Source organism: Pseudophryne corroboree, chromosome 7, assembly GCF_028390025.1.
Source record: "Pseudophryne corroboree isolate aPseCor3 chromosome 7, aPseCor3.hap2, whole genome shotgun sequence".
NCBI classification, from domain to species: Eukaryota; Metazoa; Chordata; class Amphibia; order Anura; family Myobatrachidae; genus Pseudophryne; species Pseudophryne corroboree.
Window position 1 is genome coordinate 248,940,206 of NC_086450.1, and position 26,312 is coordinate 248,966,517.

Sequence of the window (26,312 nt, forward strand, 5' to 3'; positions counted from 1 at the left end):
ACAGCTGCGATTTTGGAATATTTAGAATCCACCCGTGCTGTCGTAGAACTACTTGAGATAGTGCTACTCAGACCTCCAACTGTTCTCTGGACCTTGCCCTTATCAGGAGATCGTCCAAGTAAGGGATAATTAAGACGCCTTTTCTTTGAAGAAGAATCATCATTTCGGCCATTACCTTGGTAAAGACCCGGGGTGCCGTGGACAATCCAAACGGCAGCGTCTGAAACGGATAGTGACAGTTTTGTACCACGAACCTGAGGTACCCTTTGTGAGAAGGGCAAATTTGGACATGGAGGTAAGCATCCTTGATGTCCAGGGACACCATATAGTCCCCTTCTTCCTGGTTCGCTATCACTGCTCTGAGTGACTCCATTTAGAATAGGTCTCACCGAGCCGTCTGGCTTCAGTACCACAATATAGTGTGGAATAATACCCCTTTACTTGTTGTAGGAGGGGTACTTTGATTATCACCTGCTGGGAATACAGCTTGTGAATTGTTTCCAATACTGCCTCCCTGTCGGAGGTAGACGTTGGTAAAGCAAACTTCAGGAACCTGCGAGGGGGAGACGTCTCGAATTTCCAATCTGTACCCCTGGGATACTACTTGTAGGATCCAGGGGTCCACTTGCGAGTGAGCCCACTGCGTGCTGAAACTCTTGAGACGACCCCCCACCGCACCTGTTTGTACGGCCCCAGCGTCATGCTGAGGACTTGGCAGAAGCGGTGGAAGGCTTCTGTTCCTGGGAATGGGCTGCCTGCTGCAGTCTTTTTCCCTTACCTCTATCCCTGGGCAGATATTATGGGGACGAAAGGACTGAGGCTGAAAAGACTATGTCTTTTTCTGCTGAGATGTGACTTGGGGTAAAAAAGGTGGATTTTTTAGCTGTTGCCGTGGCCACCAGGTCCGATGGACCGACCCCAAATAACTCCTCCCCTTTATACGGCAATACTTCCATGTGCCGTTTGGAATCTGCATCACCTGACCACTGTCGTGTCCATAAACATCGTCTGGCAGATATGGACATCGCACTTACTCTTGATGCCAGAGTTTCGCATATATAGAAATGCATCTTTTAAATGCTCTATAGTCAATAAAATACTGTCCCTGTCAAGGGTATCAATATTTCCAGTCAGGGAATCCGACCAAGCCACCCCAGCGCTGCCCATCCAGGCTGAGGCGATCGCTGGTCGCAGTATAACACCAGTATGTGTGTATATACTTTTTAGGATATTTTCCAACCTCCTATCAGTTGGCTCCTTGAGGGCGTCCGTATCTGGAGACGGTAACGCCACTTGTTTTTATAAGCGTGTGAGCGCCTTATCCACCCTAAGGTGTGTTTCCCAACGCGCCAAAACTACTAGCGGGAAAGGGTATACCGCCAATAATTTTCTATCGGGGGAAACCCACGCATCATCACACACTTCATTTAATTTATCTGATTCAGGAAAAACCACATGTAGTTTTTTCACACTCCACATAATACCCTTTTTTGTGGTACTTGTAGTATCAGAAATATGTAACATCTCCTTCATTGCCCTTAACAAGTAACGTGTGGCCCTAAAGGAAAATACGTTTGTTTCTTCACCGTCGACACTGGAGTCCGTGTCTGTGTCGACCGACTGAGGTAAAAGGACGTTTTAACGCCCCTGACGGTGTTTTAGACGCCTGGACAGGTACTAATTGGTTTGCCGGCCGTCTCATGTCGTCAACCGACCTTGCAGCGTGTTGACATTATCACGTAATTCCTTAAATAAGCCATCCATTCCGGTGTCGACTCCCTAGAGAGTGACATCACCATTACCGGCAATTGCTCCGCCTCCTCACCAACATCGTCCTCATACATGTCGACACACAAGTACCGACACACAGCACACACACAGGGAATGCTCTGATAGAGGACAGGACCCCACTAGCCCTTTGGGGAGACAGAGGGAGAGTTTGCCAGCACACACCAAAAACGCTATATTATACAGGGACAACCTTTATATGTGTTTTTCCCTTATAGCATTTTAATATATATATACATATCGCCAAATAAGTGCCCCCCCTCTCTGTTTTAACCCTGTTTCTGTAGTGCAGTGCAGGGGAGAGCCTGGGAGCCTTCCCACCAGCCTTTCTGTGAGGGAAAATGGCGCTGTGTGCTGAGGAGAATAGGCCCCGCCCCCTTTTCGGCGGGCTTCTTCTCCCGTTTTTCTGAGACCTGGCAGGGGTTAAATACATCCATATAGCCTCCAGGGGCTATATGTGATGTATTTTTAGCCAGAATAAGGTATTATACATTGCTGCCCAGGGCGCCCCCAGCAACGCCCTGCACCCTCCGTGACCGCTGGTGTGAAGTGTGTGACAACAATGGCGCACAGCTGCAGTGCTGTGCGCTACCTTCATGAAGACTGAAAAGCCTTCTGCCGCTGGTTTCTGGACCTTCAATCTTCAGCATCTGCAAGGGGGGTCGGCGGCGCGGCTCCGGGACGAACCCCAGGGTGAGACCTGTGTTCCGACTCCCTCTGGAGCTAATGGTGTCCAGTAGCCTATGAAGCCAATCCATCCTGCACGCAGGTGAGTTGAACTTCTCTCCCCTAAGTCCCTCGATGCAGTGAGCCTGTTGCCAGCAGGACTCACTGAAAATAAGAAACCTAAAAACTTTTTCTAAGCAGCTCCTTAAGAGAGCCACCTAGATTGCACCCTGCTCGGACGGGCACAAAAACCTAACTGAGGCTTGGAGGAGGGTCATAGGGGGAGGAGCCAGTACACACCACCTGATCCTAAAGCTTTAGTTTTGTGCCCTGTCTCCTGCGGAGCCGCTAATCCCCATGGTCCTGACGGAGTCCCCAGCATCCACTTAGGACGTCAGAGAAATGGCGGGGGCTCGGGCATATATACAGTCCCAGACTGTATATATGTCTATTTTTGCCAAAAGGTACTTAATTGCTGCCCAGGGCGCCCCCCCCCCCCTGCGCCCTGCACCCTACAGTGACCGGAGTGTGCGGTGTGCTGTGGGAGCAATGGCGCACAGCTGCAGTGCTGTGCGCTACCTTAAGTGAAGACTGGAGTCTTCTGCCGCCGCTTTCGATGTCTTCTTGCTTCTGCTGCTTCAGTTCTTCTGGCTCTGCGAGGGGGACGGCGGCGCGGCTCCGGGAACGGACGATCAAGGTAGGTACCTGTGTTCGATCCCTCTGGAGCTAATGGTGTCCAGCAGCCTAAGAAGCGCAACCTAGCTGCAGTGAGTAGGTTTGCTTCTCTCCCCTCAGTCCCACGTAGCAGAGAGTCTGTTGCCAGCAGAAGCTCTCTGAAAATAAAAAAACCTGACAAAATACTTTCTTTTCTAGCAAGCTCAGGAGAGCCCACTAGGAGCACCCAGCTCTGGCCGGGCACAGATTCTAACTGGGGTCTGGAGGAGGGGCATAGAGGGAGGAGCCAGTGCACACCAGATAGTACTGAATCTTTCTTTGGAGTGCCCAGTCTCCTGCGGAGCCCGTCTATTCCCCATGGTCCATACGGAGTCCCCAGCATCCACTAGGACGTTAGAGAAAAATAGTTTGTGCAGTTTCTGAGTTAGCTCAGAACTTACTCAGCCCTTGCGATCACTTCAGCCTTTCCGGTCCCGGAATTGACGTCAGACACCCGCCCTGCAAACGCTTGGACATGCCTGCGTTTTTTCAAACACTCCCAGAAAACGGTCAGTTGACACCCATAAACGCCTTCTTCCTGTCAATCTCTGCGATCGGCTGTGCGAATGGATTCTTTGTTAAATCCATCGCACAGCAACGATCCGCTATGTACCGGTACGACGTGCCTGCGCAGTAGTGACCTAATCGCTGCGCTGTGAAAAACCGTAGCGTGCGATCATGGTCGGAATGACCCCCATAGTCACTACACCACCGACCCGGCAGCACTAGCGATTGCCGGCTGTCACTTCGCACGCACTGGCTGCTGCAGTGCAGACTCGTCCGTGCTGAACGTCAAATGTTCAGTCTGAGCATCTGAGCTGAAAAGCTCCTCTGGCTCTGTCTATACTATGGAAGTTTCTGTGCATGCTCTAGTAGCTGCTGCCCCGCCCTCTGTCTTACTTTCCGCGAGACTGTCTACTATCCCCCAATAGGAAACATTCCAGATGAAAGAGAGGCCAACTGACCAATGAGAGAAGACACAGGATAAGACTCGAGCTGTCACCGCCTCAACAGGAGAAGGAGGCGTACGAGTCGGTAGCAGCCAGTCTGGGCATATACTAGTAGGCGGCGGTGACACTGACAGCAGACCGTACATTACACCTTCAGCATGCTGCGTCTAGGCAGCGTCTCCGTTCTCACACAGGTGTTGTATCCCGGCATTAGGAGGTCCCTGGAAAGCGTTAAAAGGACCGGGGCGTTCCGCGTTGTAGCCGGCGTGAATGTCTGTGACGGGGAAGGACGAGGTAACGGCGACAGGAGAGTGTGGATGACATACGCCCGGTTACCCCAGACCAGGCGCTATTGTTCCAAATCTGGAGACCCCGCGGAGAATATGGGTGATAAGGCGGCGCAAGAGGGTGCCGAGAACCCCGCGATGACACAAGCGCCTAAGGATGAGAAGTAAGTGGCTGTAACGTTGTTCTGTTATAAGGGCGTGACGTCACGGCCGGGTTACCGGGCTCTGGTCTATCTCAATATCGCTGCACGGGGGGAGGGGCGGAGGTTGTGCGGCGGTGGTTCTCCGTTTCCATCCTGTGGCTTATACACCCCTACAGTAGTGCGGGGTGGACCGGTGTCTGACCTCACAGTTCGTATATCCGCTCACAGGCGCACACTGACTAGGGGTATTAATAGGCCGGTACGTCAGCCTGAGCTTGGGCCTGGCTTTTCCCTCTGTGCTTCGGTGTTTAGGGCATAACGGTTCCATACATTAGAAAATACATATGTGACATGGGGAAAAAATAGAAATGGGTTTATTTGGAGGGAGGGTGAGGAGCCCCTGATTGGTGGACATGGTAGTTATGTCCTGTTCTTCAACTTTTGTTTTGTAATATACTGGGTACCACATGATGTGGACGACAAACTGTGCAGCCACCTCATTCCCTGTGACCTCCTCTGCAATATTATTCGCCAGTCCTGCTGGACGTCTGCTGTATTTTGATCATGATGTGGCTGTAGAAATGACAGGTAGCCAGAGAAGGGGATGGTTTGCCACCTATGGTTGGGGGATGTACCAAAAGCGACGACACTCCTGTCTGCATAAACAGAATGACAATTCAGTATAATGGTGGCATACTAAACTTTTATGTTTATTTCATAAAATCTTAAACCTGTGCAATATATCTTCAACAGACTTCTTGCTAAGATGATTTTGTGCATGTTATATGCAGAATGAAATCCTCTTGCTATGGAATGACAAGCTGTTTTATTTGCCATCAAATAAATATGTCCCATATAAAGACCCATACATTTCTATGATACCCCTAAGCGCAGACACTAAAGGGCCCAACACACTAGAAGACATGACCAATGTGAAAGATGAACAATTTCCCTTGAACTTCCCAGAGCCCTGACAAACAAAATAGAGTGTACACACTAAGCAATTTTTCAAACAATTTGAAAGATGAAAGATATCTTTGGAATTTGCACCTTTTTTTTTTTTTTTTTTTTTTAACATATTTTAATATTGGGGAGACTTTTCTGGGTGTGTGGGCAGGGCTTTAGAAGGGGGAACCAATTAAGTTTTTTTTCACCCACTGCCCCACCAATTTCCACTGTACCACCAACTTAATAAAATAAATTCATTGTAAAATATAATGTGTGTATGAATGTGTATACATACATACATACATACATACATACATACATACATACATACATACCTCAAAAAAATAAAGGGAACACTTAAACAACACAATGTAACTCCCAAGTCAATCACTCTTCTGTGAAATCAAACTGTCCACTTAGGAAGCAACACTGATTGACAATCAATTTCACATGCTGTTGTGCAAATGGAATAGACAACAGGTGGGAATTATAGGCAATTAGCAAGACACCCCCAATAAAGGAGTTGTTCTGCAGGTGGTGACCACAGACCACTTCTCAGCTCCTATGCTTTCTGGCTGATGTATTGGTCACTTTGGAAAGCTGGCGGTGCTTTCACTCTAATGGTAGCATGAGACGGAGTCTACAACCCACACAAGTGGCTCAGGTAGTGCAGCTCATCCAGGATGGCACATCAATGCGAGCTGTAGCAAGAAGGTTTACTGTGTCTGTCAGCGTAGTGTCCAGAGCATGGAGGCGCTATCGGGAGACAGGCCAGTACATCAGGAGACGTGGAGGAGGCCGTAGGAGGGCAACAACCCAGCAGCAGGACCGCTACCTCTGCCTTTGTGCAAGGAGGAACAGGAGGAGCACTGCCAGAGCCCTGCAAAATGACCTCCGGCAAGCCACAAATGTGCATGTGTCTACTCAAACGATCAGAAACAGACTCCATGAGGGTGGTATGAGGGCCCGACGTCCACAGGTGGGGGTTGTGCTTACAGCCCAACACCGTGCAGGACGTTTGGCATTTGCCAGAGAACACCAAGATTGGCAAATTTGCCACTGGCGCCCTGTGCTCTTCACAGATGAAGCAGGTTCTCACTGAGCACATGTGACAGACGTGACCGAGTCTGGAGACGCCAAGGAGAACGTTCTGCTGCCTGCAACATCCTCCAGCATGACCGGTTTGGCAGTGGGTCAGTAATGGTGTGGGGTGGCATTTCTTTGGGGGGCCGCACAGCCCTCCATGTGCTCGCCAGAGGTAGCCTGACTGCCATTAGGTACCGAGATGAGATCCTCAGACCCCTTGTGAGACCATATGCTGGTGCGGTTGGCCCTGGGTTCCTCCTAATGCAAGACAATGCTAGACCTCATGTGGCTGGAGTGTGTCAGCAGTTCCTGCAAGACGAAGGCATTGATGCTATGGACTGGCCCGCCTGTTCCCCAGACCTGAATCCAATTGAGCACATCTGGGACATCATGTCTTGCTCCATCCATTGCACCACAGACTGTCCAGGAGTTGGCGGATGCTTTAGTCCAGGTCTGGGAGGAGATCCCTCAGGAGAGCATGTCCAGGCGTTGTAGGGAGGTCATACAGGCATGTGGAGGCCACACACACCACTGAGCCTCATTTTGACTTGTTTTAAGGACATTACATCAAAGTTGGATCAGCCTGTAGTGAGTTTTTCCACTTTCATTTTGAGTGTGACTCCAAATCCAGACCTCCATGGGTTAATAAATTTGATTTCCGTTGATAATTTGTGTGTGATTTTGTTGTCAGCACATTCAACTATGTAAAGAACAAAGTATTTAATAAGAATATTTCATTCATTCAGATCTAGGATGTGTTATTTTTAGTGTTCCCTTTATTTTTTTGAGCAGTGTATATATACACAGTGATCGCGCTGAGCCCAAAAAAAGTGGGTCCCAGGAACCCTTCACTTTTGAAAATTGGGGTCCTACCGGTCTTTTTCTGGGTCCCATCGGAATGAAGGTTCTTAGTAATCTTAATCTTGTTTGGACACTACAAAGTGTTGCAAGGTGGGGGGATGGGGTGACAATGCTGCTGGGCTGTGTAGCATGCAGGATACTCTGCACCAGAGCTGTAACTAGACATTTTGGTGCCCTTAGGCAGAAAGTGAATTAGTATTCCACCTCCTAGATCGCAAAGTATAGGTAGTGCGCGCCGTAGGTGCGCTGCAAAATCCTAAGGGTGTGGCTTCATAGGGAAGGGGCGTGGCCACATAATAGTGTCAATTCACATTACACCACACGGGTTCACTACGGGTGGCCGGCGGTCGGGCTCCCGGCGACCAGCATCCCGGCGCCGGGAGCCCGACCGCCGGCTTACCGACAGCTTGGCGAGCGCAAATGAGCCCCTTGCGGGCTCGCTGCGCTCGCCACGCTACGGCCACACTATTTTATTCTCCCTCTATGGGGGTCGTGGACCCCCACGAGGGAAAATAATTGTCGGTATGCCGGCTGTCGGGCTCCCGGCACCGGTATACTGAGCGCCGGGAGCCCGACCGCCGGCAAACAGAAGACCACCCCACCACACAGTAGTGCCGCTTATACACATTGCACCAGGTAGAACCTCCTATGCACACTGCGCCAGGTAGAGCACGTCATACACTTTGCGCCAGGTAGAGCACGTCATACACTTTGCGCCAGGTAGAGCACGTCATACACTTTGCGCCAGGTAGAGCACGTCATACACTTTGCTCCAGGTAGAGCACGTCATACACTTTGCTCCAGGTAGAGCACGTCATACACTTTGCTCCAGGTAGAGCACGTCATACACTTTGCTCCAGGTAGAGCACGTCATACACTTTGCTCCAGGTAGAGCACGTCATACACTTTGCTCCAGGTAGAGCACGTCATACACTTTGCTCCAGGTAGAGCACGTCATACACTTTGCTCCAGGTAGAGCACGTCATACACTTTGCTCCAGGTAGAGCACGTCATACACTTTGCTCCAGGTAGAGCACGTCATACACTTTGCTCCAGGTAGAGCACGTCATACACTTTGCTCCAGGTAGAGCACGTCATTATGCACAATGCGCCCGGTAGAGCACGTCATTATGCACAATGCGCCCGGTAGAGCACGTCATTGTGCACAATGCGCCCGGTAGAGCACTTCTTTATGCACAATGCGCCCGGTAGAGCACGTCTTTATGCACAATGCGCCCGGTAGAGCACGTCTTTATGCACAATGCGCCCGGTAGAGCACGTCTTTATGCACAATGCGCCCGGTAGAGCACGTCTTTATGCACAATGCGCCCGGTAGAGCACGTCTTTATGCACAATGCGCCCGGTAGAGCACGTCTTTATGCACAATGCGCCCGGTAGAGCACGTCTTTATGCACAATGCGCCCGGTAGAGCACGTCTTTATGCACAATGCGCCCGGTAGAGCACGTCTTTATACACTTTGCACCAGGTAGAGCACTGAGGCACATTGCAGTAACCACTTATGACCTCCAGTCGCGCGGGGCTCTGAGACACTGGATGGGATGCAATACAGTGCAGATACATGGGATCTGATCTCAATAACTGTCAGGCTGCACCGACGGACGCTACCCCTCTGCCCTGAAGCGCCAATACTGTCTGTCTGCAGTGAATCAAAGCAGTGCAGCCCCAGGTGCTGGGAGGCCGACTGCACAAAGGGGCCGTTTGACACATGTTGGTTCGCCCCCAGCAGGAGTCACTGACACTCACCATTTCTCATACGTCCTAGAGGATGCTGGGGTCACCATAGAACCATGGGGTATAGACAGGATCCGCAGGAGACATGGGCACTTTAAGACTTTGAAAGGGTGTGAAGTGGCTTCTCCCTCTATGCCCCTCCTCCAGACTCCAGTTTTAGAATTGTGCCCAGTTAGACTGGACGCACTACAGGGAGCTCTACTGAGTTTCTCTGAAAAAGACTTTTGCTAGGTTTTTTATGTTCAGAGAGGCTGCTGGCAACAGTCTCCCTGCTTCGTGGGATTTAGGGGAGAGAAGTATGACCCACTTCCAGTGAGTTCAAGGGCTCTGCTTCTGGCTACAGGACACCGTTGGCTCCTGAGGGTGCTGATCGCTGGGTACGCCTAGATGCTCACTCCCGCAGCCGGCCGTCACCCCCTTACAGAGCCAGAAGTCAGAAGACAGGTGAGTAGCAGAAGAAAGAAGACTTCTTCTTCAGTGACAGCATTTTCTGAGGTACCGTGCAGTGGGCAGACGCTGCGCGCCAAGCTCCCACACACAGCATTACAGGGTGCAGGGCGCTGGGGGTGGGGGGTGGGGGTTTGGGGGCACCCTGGGCAGCTAAAAAACTTCCTCATTATTCCACTGGCAAGAGGGGACATTAGTGCCACGGCACTGTCCTAACCCCCGCCAGTATAAATATCAGAAAAAGCGGGACAGAAGCGCGCTATTAAGGGGGCGTGGCTTCTTAGTCACTGCTCACGGCGCCATTTCCTCTCCGCAAGCTGCAGAGACGCTGGTCCTCCCCACACTAAGTACCAGGGGTACAAAACGGGGGGGGGGGGGGGGGGGGGGGGGGAGGCGGCATGTACATTGGTGCAATATATGTGATAGCAAAAGCGCTATAGGTCTGAGGCAATTTCTTGGTGATTTCAGACCCGTTGATTTGGCGCTGGGTTGTGAGCTGGCAAATCCCCTCTGTGTCTCTTTGACAGACTTTACTGTGGGTCTGTCCCCCTATATGTCCGGTGTGTCTGTGGGTGTTTGGTGCACGTGTGTCGACATGTCTGAGGCTGAAGGCTCTTCCCAGGAGGAGGCTGTATTAGGGACACAAACAGCTGCGGGGGTGACCATGTCGGCACCGCCGACGCCTGGATAAATGTGTTGAATGCCTTGAATGCTAATGTGACTCTTATTAGTAAGAGGCTAGATAAGTCTGAGTCTCAGACCCAGGCATGGAAGAAATCTGTGGAAGATATGTTATTGCAAAGTCAGGTTCCCTCAGGGTCACAAAAACGTACGTTGGCCCAGTTGGCAGACGCTGCTACCGACACGGACTCTGATTCCAGTGTCGACTATAGCGATTCCAGATTAGATCCAAAATTGTCAAAAAGCATTCAGTACATGATTGTGGCGGTTAAAGAGGTATTACATATCACTGAGGACCCGGCTGTCCCTGATAAAAGGGTCTGTATGTATAAGGAAAGGAAACCTGAAATAACATTTTCTCCCTCTCGTGAACTGAACACGCTATTTGAAAAAGTCTGGGAAGGTCCTGACAGAAAGTTTCAGATTCCCAAAAGAATTACGGTAACTTATCAGTTTCTCTCGGTGGATAGGGAAAAGTGGGAGTCACTCCCCACTGTGGACAAGGCCCTGTCACGTTTGTCTAAAAAGCTGGCTCTCCCATCACCTGACACGGCGGCCCTGAAGGATCCTGCAGATCATAAACAAGAAACTACGTTAAAGTCCATTTATACGACCACAGGGAAGCTACTCAGACCTGTCATTGCGTCTGCGTAGGTAAGTAGTGCTATCGAAAAGTGGGCAGACAACTTGTCTTCTGAAACAGATACCCTAGAGGTAAACGATCACCAGACTTGTCAGGCTCCCAGGAGCAGAAGTCCTCCCAGGCTTCTGCCAATTCCACCGCATGATGTTGGGGATCCTATGCGGGAGTCCGCACCGGTGGGGGCACGCCTCAAACTCTTCAGTCAGTTTTGGGTTCGTTCGGACCTAGACCCATGGGTTTTACGTAGTATCCCAAGGGTACAAGCTGGAGTTTCAAGACATTCCCCCTCGCCGTTTTTTCAAATCGGCCTTACCAGCTTCTCTTCCGGACAGGGAGGTAGTTTGCGACGCAATACAAAAGTAGTGTCAAAATCAAGTTATCGTCCGGATTCCCCAGTCACAATAGAGAGAAGTTTTTTATTCGAGCCTGTTTGTGGTCCCGAAGCCGGACGGCTCGGTCAGACCAATCCTAAACCTGAATTTCCTAAATTTCTTCCTAAAGAAATCCAAATTCAAGATGGAGTCTCTCCGAGCAGTGATCTCCAGTCTGGAGGAAGGGGATTTTATGGTGTCGGTGGACATAAAGGATGCCTACTTACATGTTCCCATTTATCCTCCACATCAGGCTTACCTGAGGTTTGCAATTCAAGATTGTCATTACCAATTTCAAACGTTGCCATTTGGTCTGTCCACGGCTCCGAGGATTTTCACCATAGTGATGGCGGAGATGATGGTTCTCCTTCGCAAGCAAGGAATCACGATTATCCCGTACTTGGACGATCTCCTGATAAAGGCGAGATCCAGGGACCAGTTGGTGCAAAACGTTGCACTCTCCCTGACAGTTCTTCAGCAACATGGTTTGCTCCTAAACTTGCCAAAATCACAGTTGATTCCGACAACGCGATTGTCGTTTTTTGGAATGATATTGGACACAGAACTACAGAGAGTCTTTCTTCCAGTGGAAAAGGCTCTGGAACTTCAGAGTCTGGTCAAACAAATTCTGAAGCCAGCAAGAGTGTCAATCCATCAATGCATTCGGTTGCTGGGGAAGATGGTTTCGGCCTACGAGGCCATTCAGTTTGGCAGGTTCCATGCCAGAGTATTCCAGTGGGACCTGTTGGACAAGTGGTCCACCTACACATGCACCGGAGGATAATCCTGTCTTCCAAGACCAGGGTATCACTCCTGTGGTGGCTGCACAGCTCTCACCTCCTAGAGGGGCGCAGGTTCGGGATACAGGACTGGATTCTAGTGACCACGGATGCAAGCCTCCGAGGCTGAGGGGCAGTCACAATGGGAGAAAACTTCCAAGGAAGATGGTCAAGTCAGGAAACTTGTCTCCACATAAATGTTCTGGAGTTGAGGGCCATCTACAACGGCCTTCTGCAAGCGGAACATCTTCTTCTAAATCTGCCTGTACTGATCCAGTCGGACAATGTAACAGCAGTAGCGTACATAAACCGAAAAGCAGAGCAGCAATGGCAGAAGCCACAAGGATTTTCCGTTAAGCGGAAAAGCATACAAGCGTTCTGTCAGCGATCTCCATTCCAGGAGTGGACAACTGGGAAGCAGACTTCCTCAGCAGACACGATCTCCATCCAGGAGATTGGGGCCTTCCACCAAGAAGTCTTCGCAGAGGTGACAGGTCGTTGGGGAGTTCCTCAAGTAGACATGATGGCTTCTCGTCTCAACAAGAAGCTTCAGAGATATTGTTCCAGGTCAAGGGACCTTCAAGCAATTGCAGTGGATGCTCTGGTGACACCGTGGTTGTTTCAGTTGGTGTATGTATTCCCTCCACTTCCTCTCATTCCAAAAGTTCTAAAGATCATAAGAAGAACAAGGATCCGGGCGATCCTCATTGTCCCAGACTGGCCAAGGAGGGGTTGGTATCCATATCTTCAGGAATTACTCATAGGAGATCCCTGGCCTCTTCCTCTGCACGAGGACCTGTTACAACAGGGCCTGTGCGTGTATCAGGACTTACCGTGACTACGTTTGATGGCATGGCGGTTGAGCGCAAAATCCTAGCCCGTAAGGGTATTCCCAGGGAAGTGATTCCCACACTTATTCAGGCCAAAAAAGGGGTAACGTCTAAACACTACCACCGTATTTGGAGGAAATATGTTTCTTGGTGTGAATCCAAGGGGGCTCCTACGGAAGAGTTTCGGCTAGGACGTTTTCTCCATTTTCTACAAGCAGGTGGGGATGCGGGCCTAAAATTGGGCTCAATTAAGGTACAGATTTCAGCCTTATCGGTTTTCTTTCAGAAACAATTGGCCTCCCTTCCAGAAGTTCAGACTTTTGTGAAAGGCGTGTTGCACATCCAACCTCCGTTTGTGCCTCCAGTGGCACCATGGGATCTTTATGTGGTGTTGCAGTTCCTTCAATCACATTGGTTTAAACCTTTACGGAAGGTGGAGTTGAAATTCCTCACTTGGAAAGTGGTCATCCTGTTGGCCTTGGCATCTGCAAGGCGGGTGTCTGAGTTGGCGGCCTTGTCTCACAAGAGCCCTTATTTGATCTTCCATGAAGATAGAGCTGAATTGAGGACAGGGCAGATCCGGAGCAACAATTTCTACCGAAGGTGGTTTCCTCTTTCCACATGAACCAACCTATTGTGGTGCCTGTGGCTACTGACGCCTTCGCTGAGTCAAAATCTCTGGATGTGGTCAGAGCTTTGAAGATTTATGTCGCCAGAAAGGATCAGATTAGGAAAACAGAGGCTCTGTTTGTCCTGTATGCTCCCAACAAGGTTGGGTGTCCTGCTTCCAAGCAGACCATTGCACGCTGGATCTGTAACACGATTCAGCATGCTCATTCCACGTCTGGATTGCCGTTACCGGAATCGGTGAAGGCCCATTCTACTAGAAAGGTGGGCTCATCCTGGGCGGCTGCCTTGGGGGGTCTCGGCATTGCAACTTTGCCGAGCAGCTACTTGGTCGGGGTCAAACACATTTGCAAAGTTCTACAAGTTTGACACCTTGGCCGATGAAGACCTTAAGTTCGGTCAATTGGTGCTGCAGAGTCATCCGCACTCTCCCGCCCGTTCTAGAGCTTTGGTATAACCCCATGGTTCTATGGTGACCCCAGCATCCTCTAGGACGTATGAGAAATTAGGATTTTAATACCTACCGGTAAATCCTTTTCTCTTAGTCCGTAGAGGATGCTGGGCGCCCGTCCCAGTACGTACTGTATCTGCAGTTATTAGTTATGGTTACACACATGTTGTGTTACGTTTATTGTCAGCATGTTGCTGCAATTGTTCATGCCATTGGCTTGTGTTCTGTTGAGTGCCACGTTGTGCGGCATGCTTGAGGTGTGAGCTGGTATGAATCTCACCTTAGTTTAACAATAATGCCTTTCCTCAAAATGTCCGTCTCCCTGGGCACAGTTCCTGTAACTGGAGTCTGGGGGAGGGGCATAGAGGGAGGAGCCAGTTCACACTCTTTCAAAGTCTTAAAGTGCCCATGTCTCCTGTGGAACCCGTCTATACCCCATGGTTCTATGGTGACCCCAGCATCCTCTATGGACTAAGAGAAAAGGATTTACCGGTAGGTATTAAAATCCTCTTATTTTTTTTTTCTCTGACGTCCTAGTGGATGCTGGGGACTCCGTAAGGACCATGGGGAATAGACGGGCTCCGCAGGAGACTGGGCACTCTAAAAGAAAGATTAGGTACTATCTGGTGTGCACTGGCTCCTCCCTCTATGCCCCTCCTCCAGACCTCAGTTAGAATCTGTGCCCGGCCAGAGCTGGGTGCTCCTAGTGGGCTTTCCTGAACCTGCTAGTTAAAGAAAGTATTTGTTAGGTTTTTTTATTTTCAGTGAGCTTCTGCTGGCAACAGACTCACTGCTACGTGGGACCGAGGGGAGAGAAGCAAACGTACCTGTTCACAGCTAGGTTGCGCTTCTTAGGCTACTGGACACCATTAGCTCCAGAGGGTTCGAACACAGGCAGCTGTCCTCGATCGTCCGTTCCCGGAGCCGCGCCGCCGTCCCCCTCGCAGAGCCAGAAGATCAGAAGCTGGAAGAAGGTGAAATCGGCGGCTGAAGACTTCTGTCTTCATTGAAGGTAGCGCACAGCACCGCAGCTGTGCACCATTGCTCCCACTGCACACCACACACTCCGGTCACTGTCGGGTGCAGGGCGCTGGGGGGGGGGGGGGGGGGGCGGCGCCCTGGGCAGCAATTGGAGTACCTTTGGCATAATATACACATAATACAGTCAGGTACTGCGTATGTGTAAACTCCCCCGCCATTTTTCAGTCAGACAGCGGGACAGAAGCCCGCCGCTGAGGGGGCGGGGCCTTCTTCCTCAGCACACCAGCGCCATTTTTTTCTTCACAGCTCCGCTGGAAGGACGCTCCCCAGGCTCTCCCCTGCAGTCTCCTGGCACTAGAAGGGTAAAAAGAGAGGGGGGGCACATAAATTTAGGCACAAAAGGTGTATATTAAGCAGCTATTGGGAAATCACTTGTGTAGTGTGTATCCCTGAGTTATATAGCGCTGTGGTGTGTGCTGGCATACTCTTTCTCTGTCTCCCCAAAGACCTTGTGGGGTCCTGTCCTCAGTCAGAGCATTCCCTGTGTGTGTGCTGTGAGTCGGTACGGCTGTGTCGACATGTTTGATGAGGAGGGTTACGTGGAGGCGGAGCAAGTGCAGATAAATGTGGTGTCGTCGGTGCCGACACCGGATTGGATGGATATGTGGAAGGTCTTAAATGTAAACTCATTACACAAAAGGTTTGATGATGTTGCAGCCGGGGGACAGCCGGGCCCTCAACCCGGGCCTGCCCAGGCGCCTCAGAGGCCGTCAGGGTCTCAAAAACGTCCACTATCTCAGTTGGTTGACACTGATGTCGACACGGAGTCCGACTCCAGTGTCGACGATGATGAGGCACAATTACAGCCTAAAATGACCAAGGCCATCCGATACATGATTATTGCAATGAAAAATGTATTGCACATTTCAGAAGAAGCGTGGTCATCCCCTGATAAGAAAGTGGTGATTCGCAAGAGAATAATAATGGCGTACCCTTTCCCGCCAACGGATAGGTTACGCTGGGAATCCTCCCCTAGGGTTGACAAGGCGCTGACGCGCTTATCTAAGAGGGTGGCCTTGCCGTCTCAGGATACGGCCGCTCTAAAGGAGCCTGCGGATAGAAAGCAGGAAGGTATCTTGAAGTCAGGGTATACACACTTTGGTACTCTACTGAGACCGGCTATTGCTTCAGCCTGGATGTGCAGTGCTGTAGCAGCATGGACAGATACTCTGTCAGAGGAGTTAGATACCCTGGACAGGGATACCGTATTGCTGACCCTTGGCCATATTAAAGACGTCGTCTTGTATATGCGGGATGCCCAGAGGGACATTTGCCTGCTGGGCTCTAGAATAAATGCAATGTCCATTTCTGCCAGGAGGGTCTTATGGACTCGGCAATGGACAGGGGATGCCGACTCTAAAAAAACACATGGAGGTTTTGCCTTACAAGGGTGAGGAATTATTTGGGGACGGTCTTTCGGACCTTGTGTCCACAGCCACAGCTGGAAAGTAAAATTTCTTGCCTTACGTTCCCTCACAGCCAAAGAAAGCACCGTATTACCAAATGCAGTCCTTTCGTTCTCAAAGAAGCAAGAAAGTCAGAGGTGCATCCTTTCTTGCCAGAGGCAGGGGTAGAGGAAAGAAGCTGCACCATGCAGCTAGTTCCCAGGAACAAAAGTCCTCCCCGGCTTCCACTAAGTCCACCGCATGACGCTGGGGCTCCACAGGCGGAGCCAGGAGCTGTGGGGGCGAGTCTCCGAAACTTCAGCAATCAGTGGGTTCGCTCACAGGTGGATCCTTGGGCTTTACAGATTGTATCGCAGGGATACAAGCTGGAGTTCAAAGTGACCCCCCCTCACCGTTACCTAAAATCTGCCTTACCGGCTTCTCCCACGGAGAGGGAGGTAGTCCTCGCGGCAATCCACAAGCTGTACCTCCAGCAAGTGATAATAATGGTACCCCCCCCTTCAGCAGGGAAAGGGTTACTATTCCACACTGTTTGTGGTACCGAAACCGGACGGTTCGGTAAGACCCATTCTAAATTTAAAATCCTTGAACATCTACATGAAAAAGTTCAAGTTCCAAATGGAATCGCTCAGAGCGGTCATTGCAAGCCTGGAAGAGGGGGATTTTATGGTATCTCTGGACATCAAGGATGCGTACTTGCATGTCCCCATTTATCCACCTCACCAGGAGTACCTCAGGTTTGTGGTACAGGACTGTCATTATCAATTCCAGACGTTGCCGTTTGGTCTGTCCACGGCACCGAGAGTATTTACCAAGGTAATGGCCGAAATGATGGTACTCCTGCGGAAGCAAGGAGTTAGTTATCCCGTACTTGGACGATCTCCTCATAAAGGCGAGGTCCAGGGAGCAGTTGTTGATCAGCGTAGCACACTCTCAGGAAGTGTTGCTACGGCACGGCTGGATTCTGAATATTCCAAAGTCGCAGCTGATTCCTACGACGCGTCTGCCCTTCCTGGGTATGATTTCTAGACACAGAACAGAAGAAGGTGTTTCTCCCGGAGGAGAAGGCTCAGGAGTTGGTGATTCTGGTTGGGGACCTCCTGAAACCAAAACGGGTGTCGGTGCATCACTGCACGCGAATCCTGGGAAAGATGGTAGCGTCTTACGAAGCCATTCCTTTCGGCAGGTTCCATGCCAGGATCTTTCAGTGGGATCTGTTGGACAAGTGGTCCGGATCGCATCTTCAGATGCATCGGCTGATCACCCTGTCCCCAAGGACCAGGGTGTCTCTTCTGTGGTGGCTGCAGAGTGCTCATCTTCTCCAGGGCTGCAGGTTCGGCATACAGGACTGGGTCCTGGTGACCACGGATGCAAGCCTCCCCGGATGGGGGGCAGTCACTCAGGGAAGAAACTTCCAAGGCCTGTGGTCAAGTCAGGAGACTTGTCTGCACATAAACATACTGGAATTAAGGGCCATATGCAACGCCCTGAGTCAAGCGGAGCCCCTGCTTCGAGACCAACCAGTGCTGATTCAGTCAGACAACATCACGGCAGTCGCCCATGTAAACCGCCAGGGCGGCACAAGAAGCAGGGTGGCAATGGCGGAAGCCACAAGGATTCTTCGGTGGGCGGAGAATCACGTGCAAACACTGTCAGCAGTGTTCATTCCGGGAGTGGACAACTGGGAAGCAGACTTCCTCAGCAGGCACGACCTCCACCCGGGAGAGTGGGGACTTCATCAAGAAGTCTTCGAGCAGATTGCAAATCGGTGGGAACGGCCACAGGTGGACATGATGGCGTCCCGCTTAAACAAAAAGCTAAAAAGATATTGCGCAAGGTCGAGGGACCCTCAGGCGATAGCTGTGGACGCACTGGTAACACCGTGGGTGTTCCAGTCGGTCTGTGTTTCCTCCTCTTCCTCTCATACCCCAGGTGCTGAGAATAGTAAGAAAAGGAGGAGTGAGAACAATTCTCATCGTTCCGGATTGGCCAAGACGGACTTGGTACCCAGAGCTACAAGAGATGATCACAGAGGACCCATGGCCTCTGCCTCTCAGACAGGACCTGTTGCAACAGGGGCCCTGTCTGTTCCAAGACTTACCGCGGCTGCGTTTGACGGCATCGCGGTTGAACGCCGGATCCTAGCGGAAAAGGGTATTCCGGAGGAAGTAATTCCCACGCTGATAAGAGCTAGGAAGGACGTGACAGCAAAGCATTATCACCGCATATGGCGAAAATATGTTGCTTGGTGTGAGGCCAGGAAGGCCCCTACAGAGGATTTCCAGTTGGGTCGATTTCTGCACTTCCTACAGTCAGGTGTGACTATGGGCCTCAAATTAGGGTCCATAAAGGTCCAGATCTCTGCCCTATCCATTTTCTTTCACAAAGAGCTGGCTTCACTGCCTGAGGTTCAGACATTTGTAAAGGGAGTGCTGTATATTCAGCCTCCTTTTGTGCCACCAGTGGCACCTTGGGATCTTAACGTTGTGTTGGATTTCCTGAAATCCCACTGGTTTGAGCCACTCAAGACCGTGGAGGTAAAATACCTCACGTGGAAAGTGGTCATGCTGTTGGCCTTAGCATCGGCTAGGCGGGTGTCAGAATTGGCGGCTTTGTCATGTAAAAGCCCCTATCTGATCTTCCATATGGACAGGGCAGAATTGCGGACTCGTCCCCAATTTCTCCCTAAGGTGGTATCATTGTTTCATTTGAACCAACCTATTGTGTGCCTGCGGCTACTCGTGACTTGGAGGAATCCAAGTTGCTGGATGTAGTCAGGGCTTTGAAGATTTATGTAACTAGAACGGCTAGTGTCAGGAAGACTGACTCGCTGTTTATCCTGTATGCACCCAACAAGCTGGGTGCCCCTGCTTTAAAGCAAACTATTGCTCGCTGGATCTGTAACACGATTCAGCAGGCTCATTCTGCGGCAGGATTGCCGCATCCAAAATCAGTGAAAGCCCATTCCACAAGGAAGGTGGGCTCGTCTTGGGCGGCTGCCCGAGGGGTCTCGGCTTTACAGCTTTGCCGAGCAGCTACTTGGTCGGGTTCAAACACATTTGCTAAGTTCTACAAGTTTGATACCCTGGCTGATGAGGACCTTGAGTTTGCTCATTCGGTGCTGCAGAGTCATCCGCACTCTCCCGCCCGTTTGGGAGCTTTGGTATAATCCCCATGGTCCTTACGGAGTCCCCAGCATCCACTAGGACGTCAGAGAAAATAAGAATTTACTCACCGGTAATTCTATTTCTCGTAGTCCGTAGTGGATGCTGGGCGCCCGTCCCAAGTGCGGACTTCTTCTGCAATACGTGTATATAGTTATTGCTTACTAAAGGGTTATTGTTATGAGCCATCCGTTGAATGAGGCTCAGTTGTTGTTCATACTGTTAACTGGGTATGGTTATCACAAGTTGTACGGTGTGATTGGTGTGGCTGGTATGAGTCTTACCCTGGATTCCAAATCCTTTCCTTGTAGTGTCAGCTCTTCCGGGCACAGTTTCCCTAACTGAGGTCTGGAGGAGGGGCATAGAGGGAGGAGCCAGTGCACACCAGATAGTACCTAATCTTTCTTTTAGAGTGCCCAGTCTCCTACGGAGCCCGTCTATTCCCCATGGTCCTTACGGAGTCCCCAGCATCCACTACGGACTACGAGAAATAGTATTACCAGTGAGTAAATTCTTATTTTTACAGCACAGTGCAGTGAGTGCACTGGCACAAGTAGCCAGCCGGTGCCTGTAGTGGCCGCAGCCTGGAGGAGCAATATGTGGAATCACAAACAGAGGCTGTTCTCAGGCAAGATGGAGCTCCTCCAATCGCTTCCCCTGGTGGGCTGGCCACTGCTAAATATACTGACAATCAGTTACAATTGTGCCAAAGTAGTGCAGCCCCAGGTGCAATGGGAAAGTCAGTGTCACACTGCACAGTTGTCCAGCCCGCCAGGGAAAGTGATTGGAGGAGCTCCTTCTTGCCAGCCGCTGCAGTCAGAAAAATGGTGAGTGTCAGTGACTCACTGCTGGGGGTGGTTCCACATGTGTCAAACGACCCCTTCGTGCAGTCTGCCTCCCGGGGAAATTCCAGGTCACTTTAGCGCCCAATCCAGCCCTGCATACCGGTCATTATTCTATCTCCCTGTGTGCCCGGCTCCCGCCACCCGAGGTCAGACCCTGACACTCTGGGCGGCCTCACATTGCACACATGGAGCACGATGCGGAGCTTGCAGCCCCGGACATCCCGCATCTGCAGCGGCTACTCCGGGTGAAGCGGGGCGCTGCAGCACGGCCTACTGCTTACCTACAGCGGGAGCTGGGCAGCCAGAGCGGCTCCTGCTGCTTACACCGCCCTCTCAGGGAACTGGACGGCGAATGTCGGGTCTCGGCGGGGCGTTTAGCAGGTCACACAAGGGAGGGGGGGGGGCAGCGGCGGGCAGATACGGAGCGGTACTCACCATCACAGAGGAGGGTGCGGTGCCTGGTGAGCGTGGCCAGTCTCTTGGTGCTGGAGGCGGAGCGGGGAGGAGGTGGAGCCGGATGAGCGGGGCCAGTCTGTCAGCCCTGCAACACAGATTCATGTGCTGTCGGCGGAGCCCAGGTCAGCGCACAGAGGGGAGCAGGATTCAAAGCGGGCGGACTGGCGGGAGACACTGCAGGCTGTGATTGGCTGGAGACTACAGGAGGTGACTGGCTTACGACATGCAAACACATATTCAGATGAGCGCGTCCTGTGGGACCTGCTCATCTTCTAAATGTGAGTCCCGGGCGGCCGTTTCTGGGTAAAATACGCGCCATATCGCGTTTTTTTTTAGCGATCACTGATTATATATTTTATATATAAAATTAGTGCCCTCTGTAGGATACCCTTTGCTCGGGTTCAACAATATGCGACTGACCGGTGGCACTCGGAAATAAAACAGCACACCACGCCGGGTATGTCGTGGCGTGCTGTTTTAGGAATACACCATCACACATATATATATATATATATATATGTGTGTGTGTGTTGTAACACTGTCAGGGTACAAGGTGTCGTTTCCTGGGGTAAGTGGCAGCACGCAGCAGCTGAGGAATCGCACAAGTCCAGTTTGTGATGCAACTGGCCACAGCCAGTTTTATTAAACAGAAAATAAAACAAACACCAATAGAAAATATACCTTGCCTGTCCGGCACTAACTAAACACAAGACGTTCCTAACGATCACTAAACAAAAACACAGGGTTCTCCAGTAAACACTGTGTAGCTCACTTGTTTCTCTCTTCAGAGAGTCTCCAGTCTCCCCAGGCAGTCTGCCTACACTAATCAGGCCAGCAGCTCTATAACACTCTTACACAGCTGAAAGCCTGATTAGCCTTCTGTGAGGCCAAAGACCCGAACTGGGCCCAATGTCTGGAACTTGCCCCATCTCTCTTTCAGGGCCCTTATCCAGCTTTTCCAACAAACTGAAAAGGTTCTGACAAAACAAAACATTTTCCTAGAAGTTTTCATTCTCCTAATACATTTAAGACAAGAACCTGGGACAAACATACCTGCCTTCAAACACTATTCCAGTGTTCTTGTCACATATCCCCCTCCCCTGTTTCGACCTAGGAGCCGAAATACTTGTAGCCCCCAAACAGAAGATGCGGGACAATGCATTTGCGTTGGCCAATTGTGTACCCGGTCTATGTTCAACAGTAAATTTAAAATCTTGCAGCGCTAGAAACCATCTAGTTATACGAGCGTTCTTACCTCTATTTACATACATCCATTTTAAAGGGGCATGATCTGTCACTAGTCTAAATTGTCTACCCAAGAGGTAATATCTCAAGGCATCTAGTGCCCACTTAATGGCCAAAGCCTCCTTTTCCTCAATGGCATACCTTTTTTCATGCTCATTGAGTTTCCTACTCAAATAAATGATAGGGTGTTCGTCCCTATCTCTGGTTTGGGACAACACAGCCCCTATCCCTACCACTGAGGCATCTGTGTGTACAACAAATTCTTTTGAAAAATCTGGTGTTATCAATACCGGTTGTGAACACAAAGCCACTTTTAATGTTTGGAACGCTTTTTCTGCATCAGGGTTCAATTTCACCATATTTGACTGCTTCCCTTTGGTAAGGTCTGACAAAGGCACTGCTGTGGTCGCAAAATTGGAAATAAACCGTCTATAGTACCCAGTGATTCCCAAAAAAGCCCTTACTTGTTTTTTATTCACTGGACGAGGCCAGTTTTGAATAGCATCAATTTTATTCAATTGGGGTCTAATCAGACCTCTGCCTATGGTGAAGCCCAAGTATTTGACCTCCTCCATTGCGAGGCAGCACTTGTTTGGGTTAGCAGTTAACCCTGCCTCTCTGAGTCCAGTACTGCTTGTACTTTAACCAAATGGGACCCCCAGTCTGTACTGTGAATTACCACATCATCCAAATAGGCAGCTGCATATTTTCTATGGGCCTCAAAATTTTATCCATCGCCCGTTGAAAGGTTGCTGGAGCCCCATGCAACACAAAGGGTAACATCTTATACTGGTATAGCCCCTCCGGAACCGAAAAGGCTGTTTTTTCTTTTGCGCGATCAGTTAAAGGTATTTGTCAGTAACCTTTGGTCAGGTCCAACGTGGTGAGAAACCTGGCTGTTCCCAGCCTTTCTATAAGCTCATCCACAGGGGGTATGGGGTATGCGTAAAAATTTGGACACCTCATTTAACTTACGAAAGTCATTACAGAAGCGTATGCTACCGTCTGGCTTCGGGATGAGAACTATGGGACTGGACCACTCACTGTTAGATTCCTCTATGACTCCAAGTTCTAACATGGTTTTAACTTCTTTAGAAACAGCTTCTCGCTGAGCTTCAGGAATCCTATATGGCTTTAAATGGACCCTGACCCCTGGTTCTGTGACAATGTCATGTTTTATTATGGTCGTTCGGCCAGGCAGCTCTGAAAATATCTCCATATTTTGGATGAGAAATTCTTTAACCTGATTGTTCTGATCAGCTGATAATGTCTCTGACACCTTTACTGCTGGAAGCAACCGAGGTGAAGATACAGAAGGGCAAGGCTCCGCTGACAGAGACAACCTATCTTTCCAGGGTTTCATTAAGTTAACATGGTAGATTTGTTTGGGTTTTCTCTTTCCCGGTTGGTATACTTTGTAATTAACCTCATTCACTTTTTCCCTAATCTCAAATGGACCCTGCCATTTAGCTAGGAACTTGGTTTCCAAGGTGGGTACCAAAATAAGAACTCTATTTCCGGGAGCAAATTCCTGTATCTTGGCACTCCGGTTATATACCCTCTGTTGAGCACTTTGGGCCTGTTCCATATGCTCTCTGACAATTGGTACCACGGCTGCAATCCTATCCTGCATTTGTGTTACATGTTCAATAACGCTTCTATAAGGAGTGGGATGTCCTTCTCACGTCTCTTTGGCAATGTCCAACAGCCCTCTGGGGTGTCTACCATACAACAAATCAAATGGAGAAAACCCCGTAGAGGACTGAGGAACTTCTCTGATGGCCATTAACAAGTAGGGCAACAAACAATCCCAGTTTTTCCCATCTCTATCAACAACCTTTTTTAACATACTTCTTTTTTAATGTTTTATTGAACCTTTCCACCAACCCATCAGTTTGGGGATGGTAGATGGACGTCCTGAGGTGAGTGACCTTAAATAATTTGCACAATTCTTTCTTGATCCTTGACATAAATGGAGTACCTTGGTCAGTCAAAATTTCTTTTGGTATTCCCACTCTATTAAAAATTTGCACCAGCTCCCTAGCTATCGCCTTGGTTGTGATAGTGCGTAAAGGGATAGCCTCAGGATATCGAGTGGCATAGTCCATAATTACCAGGATATACTGATGGCCCCGAGCGGATTTTAACAAGGGTCCTACGAGATCCATGGCTATTCTGTCAAACGGGACCTCTATAATAGGCATGGGAACTAGTGGGCTCCTGAAATGGGGTCTAGGGGCATGATACTGGCATTCAGGACAGGAAGAACAATATTCAGACACTTCTTTATAAACCCCTGGCCAAAAGAACCTTTGTAAAACTCTTTCAGTGGTTTTTTCTGCCCCTAAATGTCCTGCTGTAACGTGACTATGAGCTAAATCTAGTACCGTTCTCCGATAAGGCTGGGGAACTACCAGCTGTTCCACCACATCTTCACCCTTTTTGACAATGTGGTACAAGAGCTCATTACAGATGGCCATGTGGGGATACATAACCCTGTCACCTGGTACCACAGGTTCCCCATTAACAATCTTAACATTCTCTCTAGCCTTTATCAAGGTAGGATCCTTTAACTGTTCAGACGCAAACAGATCCTTCTTTACCTCCAGGTCAGGCACGCTTTCAGTTCTAACTACTGTGTCTCGGTTCCCAGCAAGAGGGTCCTCACTGGACTCCCCATCTGTCACTTCCCCAGCCAAACTAGCAAAAGGCAAAGGGTCAGAAAGCTCCGAAGACACATGTACATCCATAAAATCACAGGTATTATCAACTGGCTCTTTACTTCTCACATCTGTTGATAAACGTGATTCCCACAGTTTCCAAAAATGAGGAAAATCCCTCCCTATTGTGGCCTCATGCACCAAGGTGGGGACCAGTCCTACTTTAACCATTGCTGACCCACAACAAGTTTCTATATTCACTTCAGCAGTGACATAATGTTGGGTATCCCCATGTATGCAAGTTACCCCAATAGGTATTTGCTGGACCTTTTAAGGGGTTCACTAACCCAGCTTTCACGAAGGTAACTAAACTTCCTGAATCTAGCAAGGCCTCTACCCGGTTACCCTCTAAGAACACATCACACATTTGTTTTTCCAGCTCAGGTGAAGGTACCACAGTACAGGCTAACCTAGCAAAGAAAGACATTCTGCGACATTCAAAGGCAGCATCACATTGCATGGGTTCTTGCGTGACTGGGCAATTGGCAATAACATGACCTGGCATACCACACCTAAAACATTTAACCACACGATTATCAACCCGTTTGGGCAGCATAGATCGTTCTAGTACCATTGGCCTGTCTCCAGGGCCAGTGTTTACAGTCTCTCCAGCCTTGCGTTCTCTTAACTGCCCAGCAACATTTTCCCACGGAACAGTCTTTACTGAAGGGCGCTGTCGAGGATCTATGGGTTGCTGGGTGGTCATCAGTAGTTCCTCTGCCGCCAAATACCTCTCTACCATGTCCACTAATTGGTCAGCAGTATCTGGGTTTCCATGGCTCACACACTTGCGCAGGACCATGGGCAAAGATCTCAAATAGCGGTCCATGACGACTCTTTCAACCATCTGGGGACCAGTTAATGTCTCTGGCTGTAACCATTTTTTTGTTAGCTGAATAAGGTCGTGCATCTGGGAGCGCGGAGGCTTCTCCATGGCGTACACCCAACGGTGCACCCGTTGTGCTCGTACTGACAGCGTGACTCCCAGGCGGGTCAGGATCTCAGTCTTTAGTTTATCATAGTCCCGAGCCTCAGCAGGGCTTAAATCAAAGTACGCTTTTTGGGGCTCACCTGACAAAAAAGGTGCCAGTAGACTGGCCCACTGTGCTTTCGGCCAGTTCTCACGCTCGGCAGTCCTTTCAAACGTGGTTAGGTAGGCCTCCACATCATCAGCCTCTGTCATTTTCTGCAGGAAGTGACTGGCCCGTATAGAACTAGAGCTGGTCGGAGCACTGACGGCCACATCTCCAACCTGAGCTGCAAGTCTCTGCACCACTTCTGCTAAGGCCTCTCTATCCTGACGCTGTTGCCTCCAACTTTCCTCCATTGCCACCTACTGCTGTCAGTTGGCCTCCTGCTGTAATCTCCAATTTTCCTCCATAGCCACCTGCTGCTGTCTGTTGGCCTCTT

At 50.0% G+C, this 26,312-nt stretch overlaps 1 protein-coding gene across 6 annotated transcripts in view; it reads left to right on the forward strand.

Moving 5' to 3' along the window:
* The first annotated feature begins 4,106 nt into the window (after positions 1 to 4,106).
* The window catches only part of LOC134945051 (glutaminase kidney isoform, mitochondrial-like), a 1,232,451-nt gene continuing 1,210,245 nt past the window's right edge, over positions 4,107 to 26,312 (forward strand). For 3 of the 6 annotated variants that reach the window (XM_063934084.1, XM_063934085.1, XM_063934086.1), the window contains exon 1: positions 4,115 to 4,569. In XM_063934084.1, coding sequence (XP_063790154.1) covers positions 4,277 to 4,569 — 293 coding nt within the window. In that variant the 5' untranslated portion in view covers positions 4,115 to 4,276. Of the gene's footprint in view, positions 4,570 to 26,312 lie in introns of all 6 variants that reach the window. The other 3 variants (XM_063934082.1, XM_063934081.1, XM_063934083.1) reach the window with 3 other exon arrangements.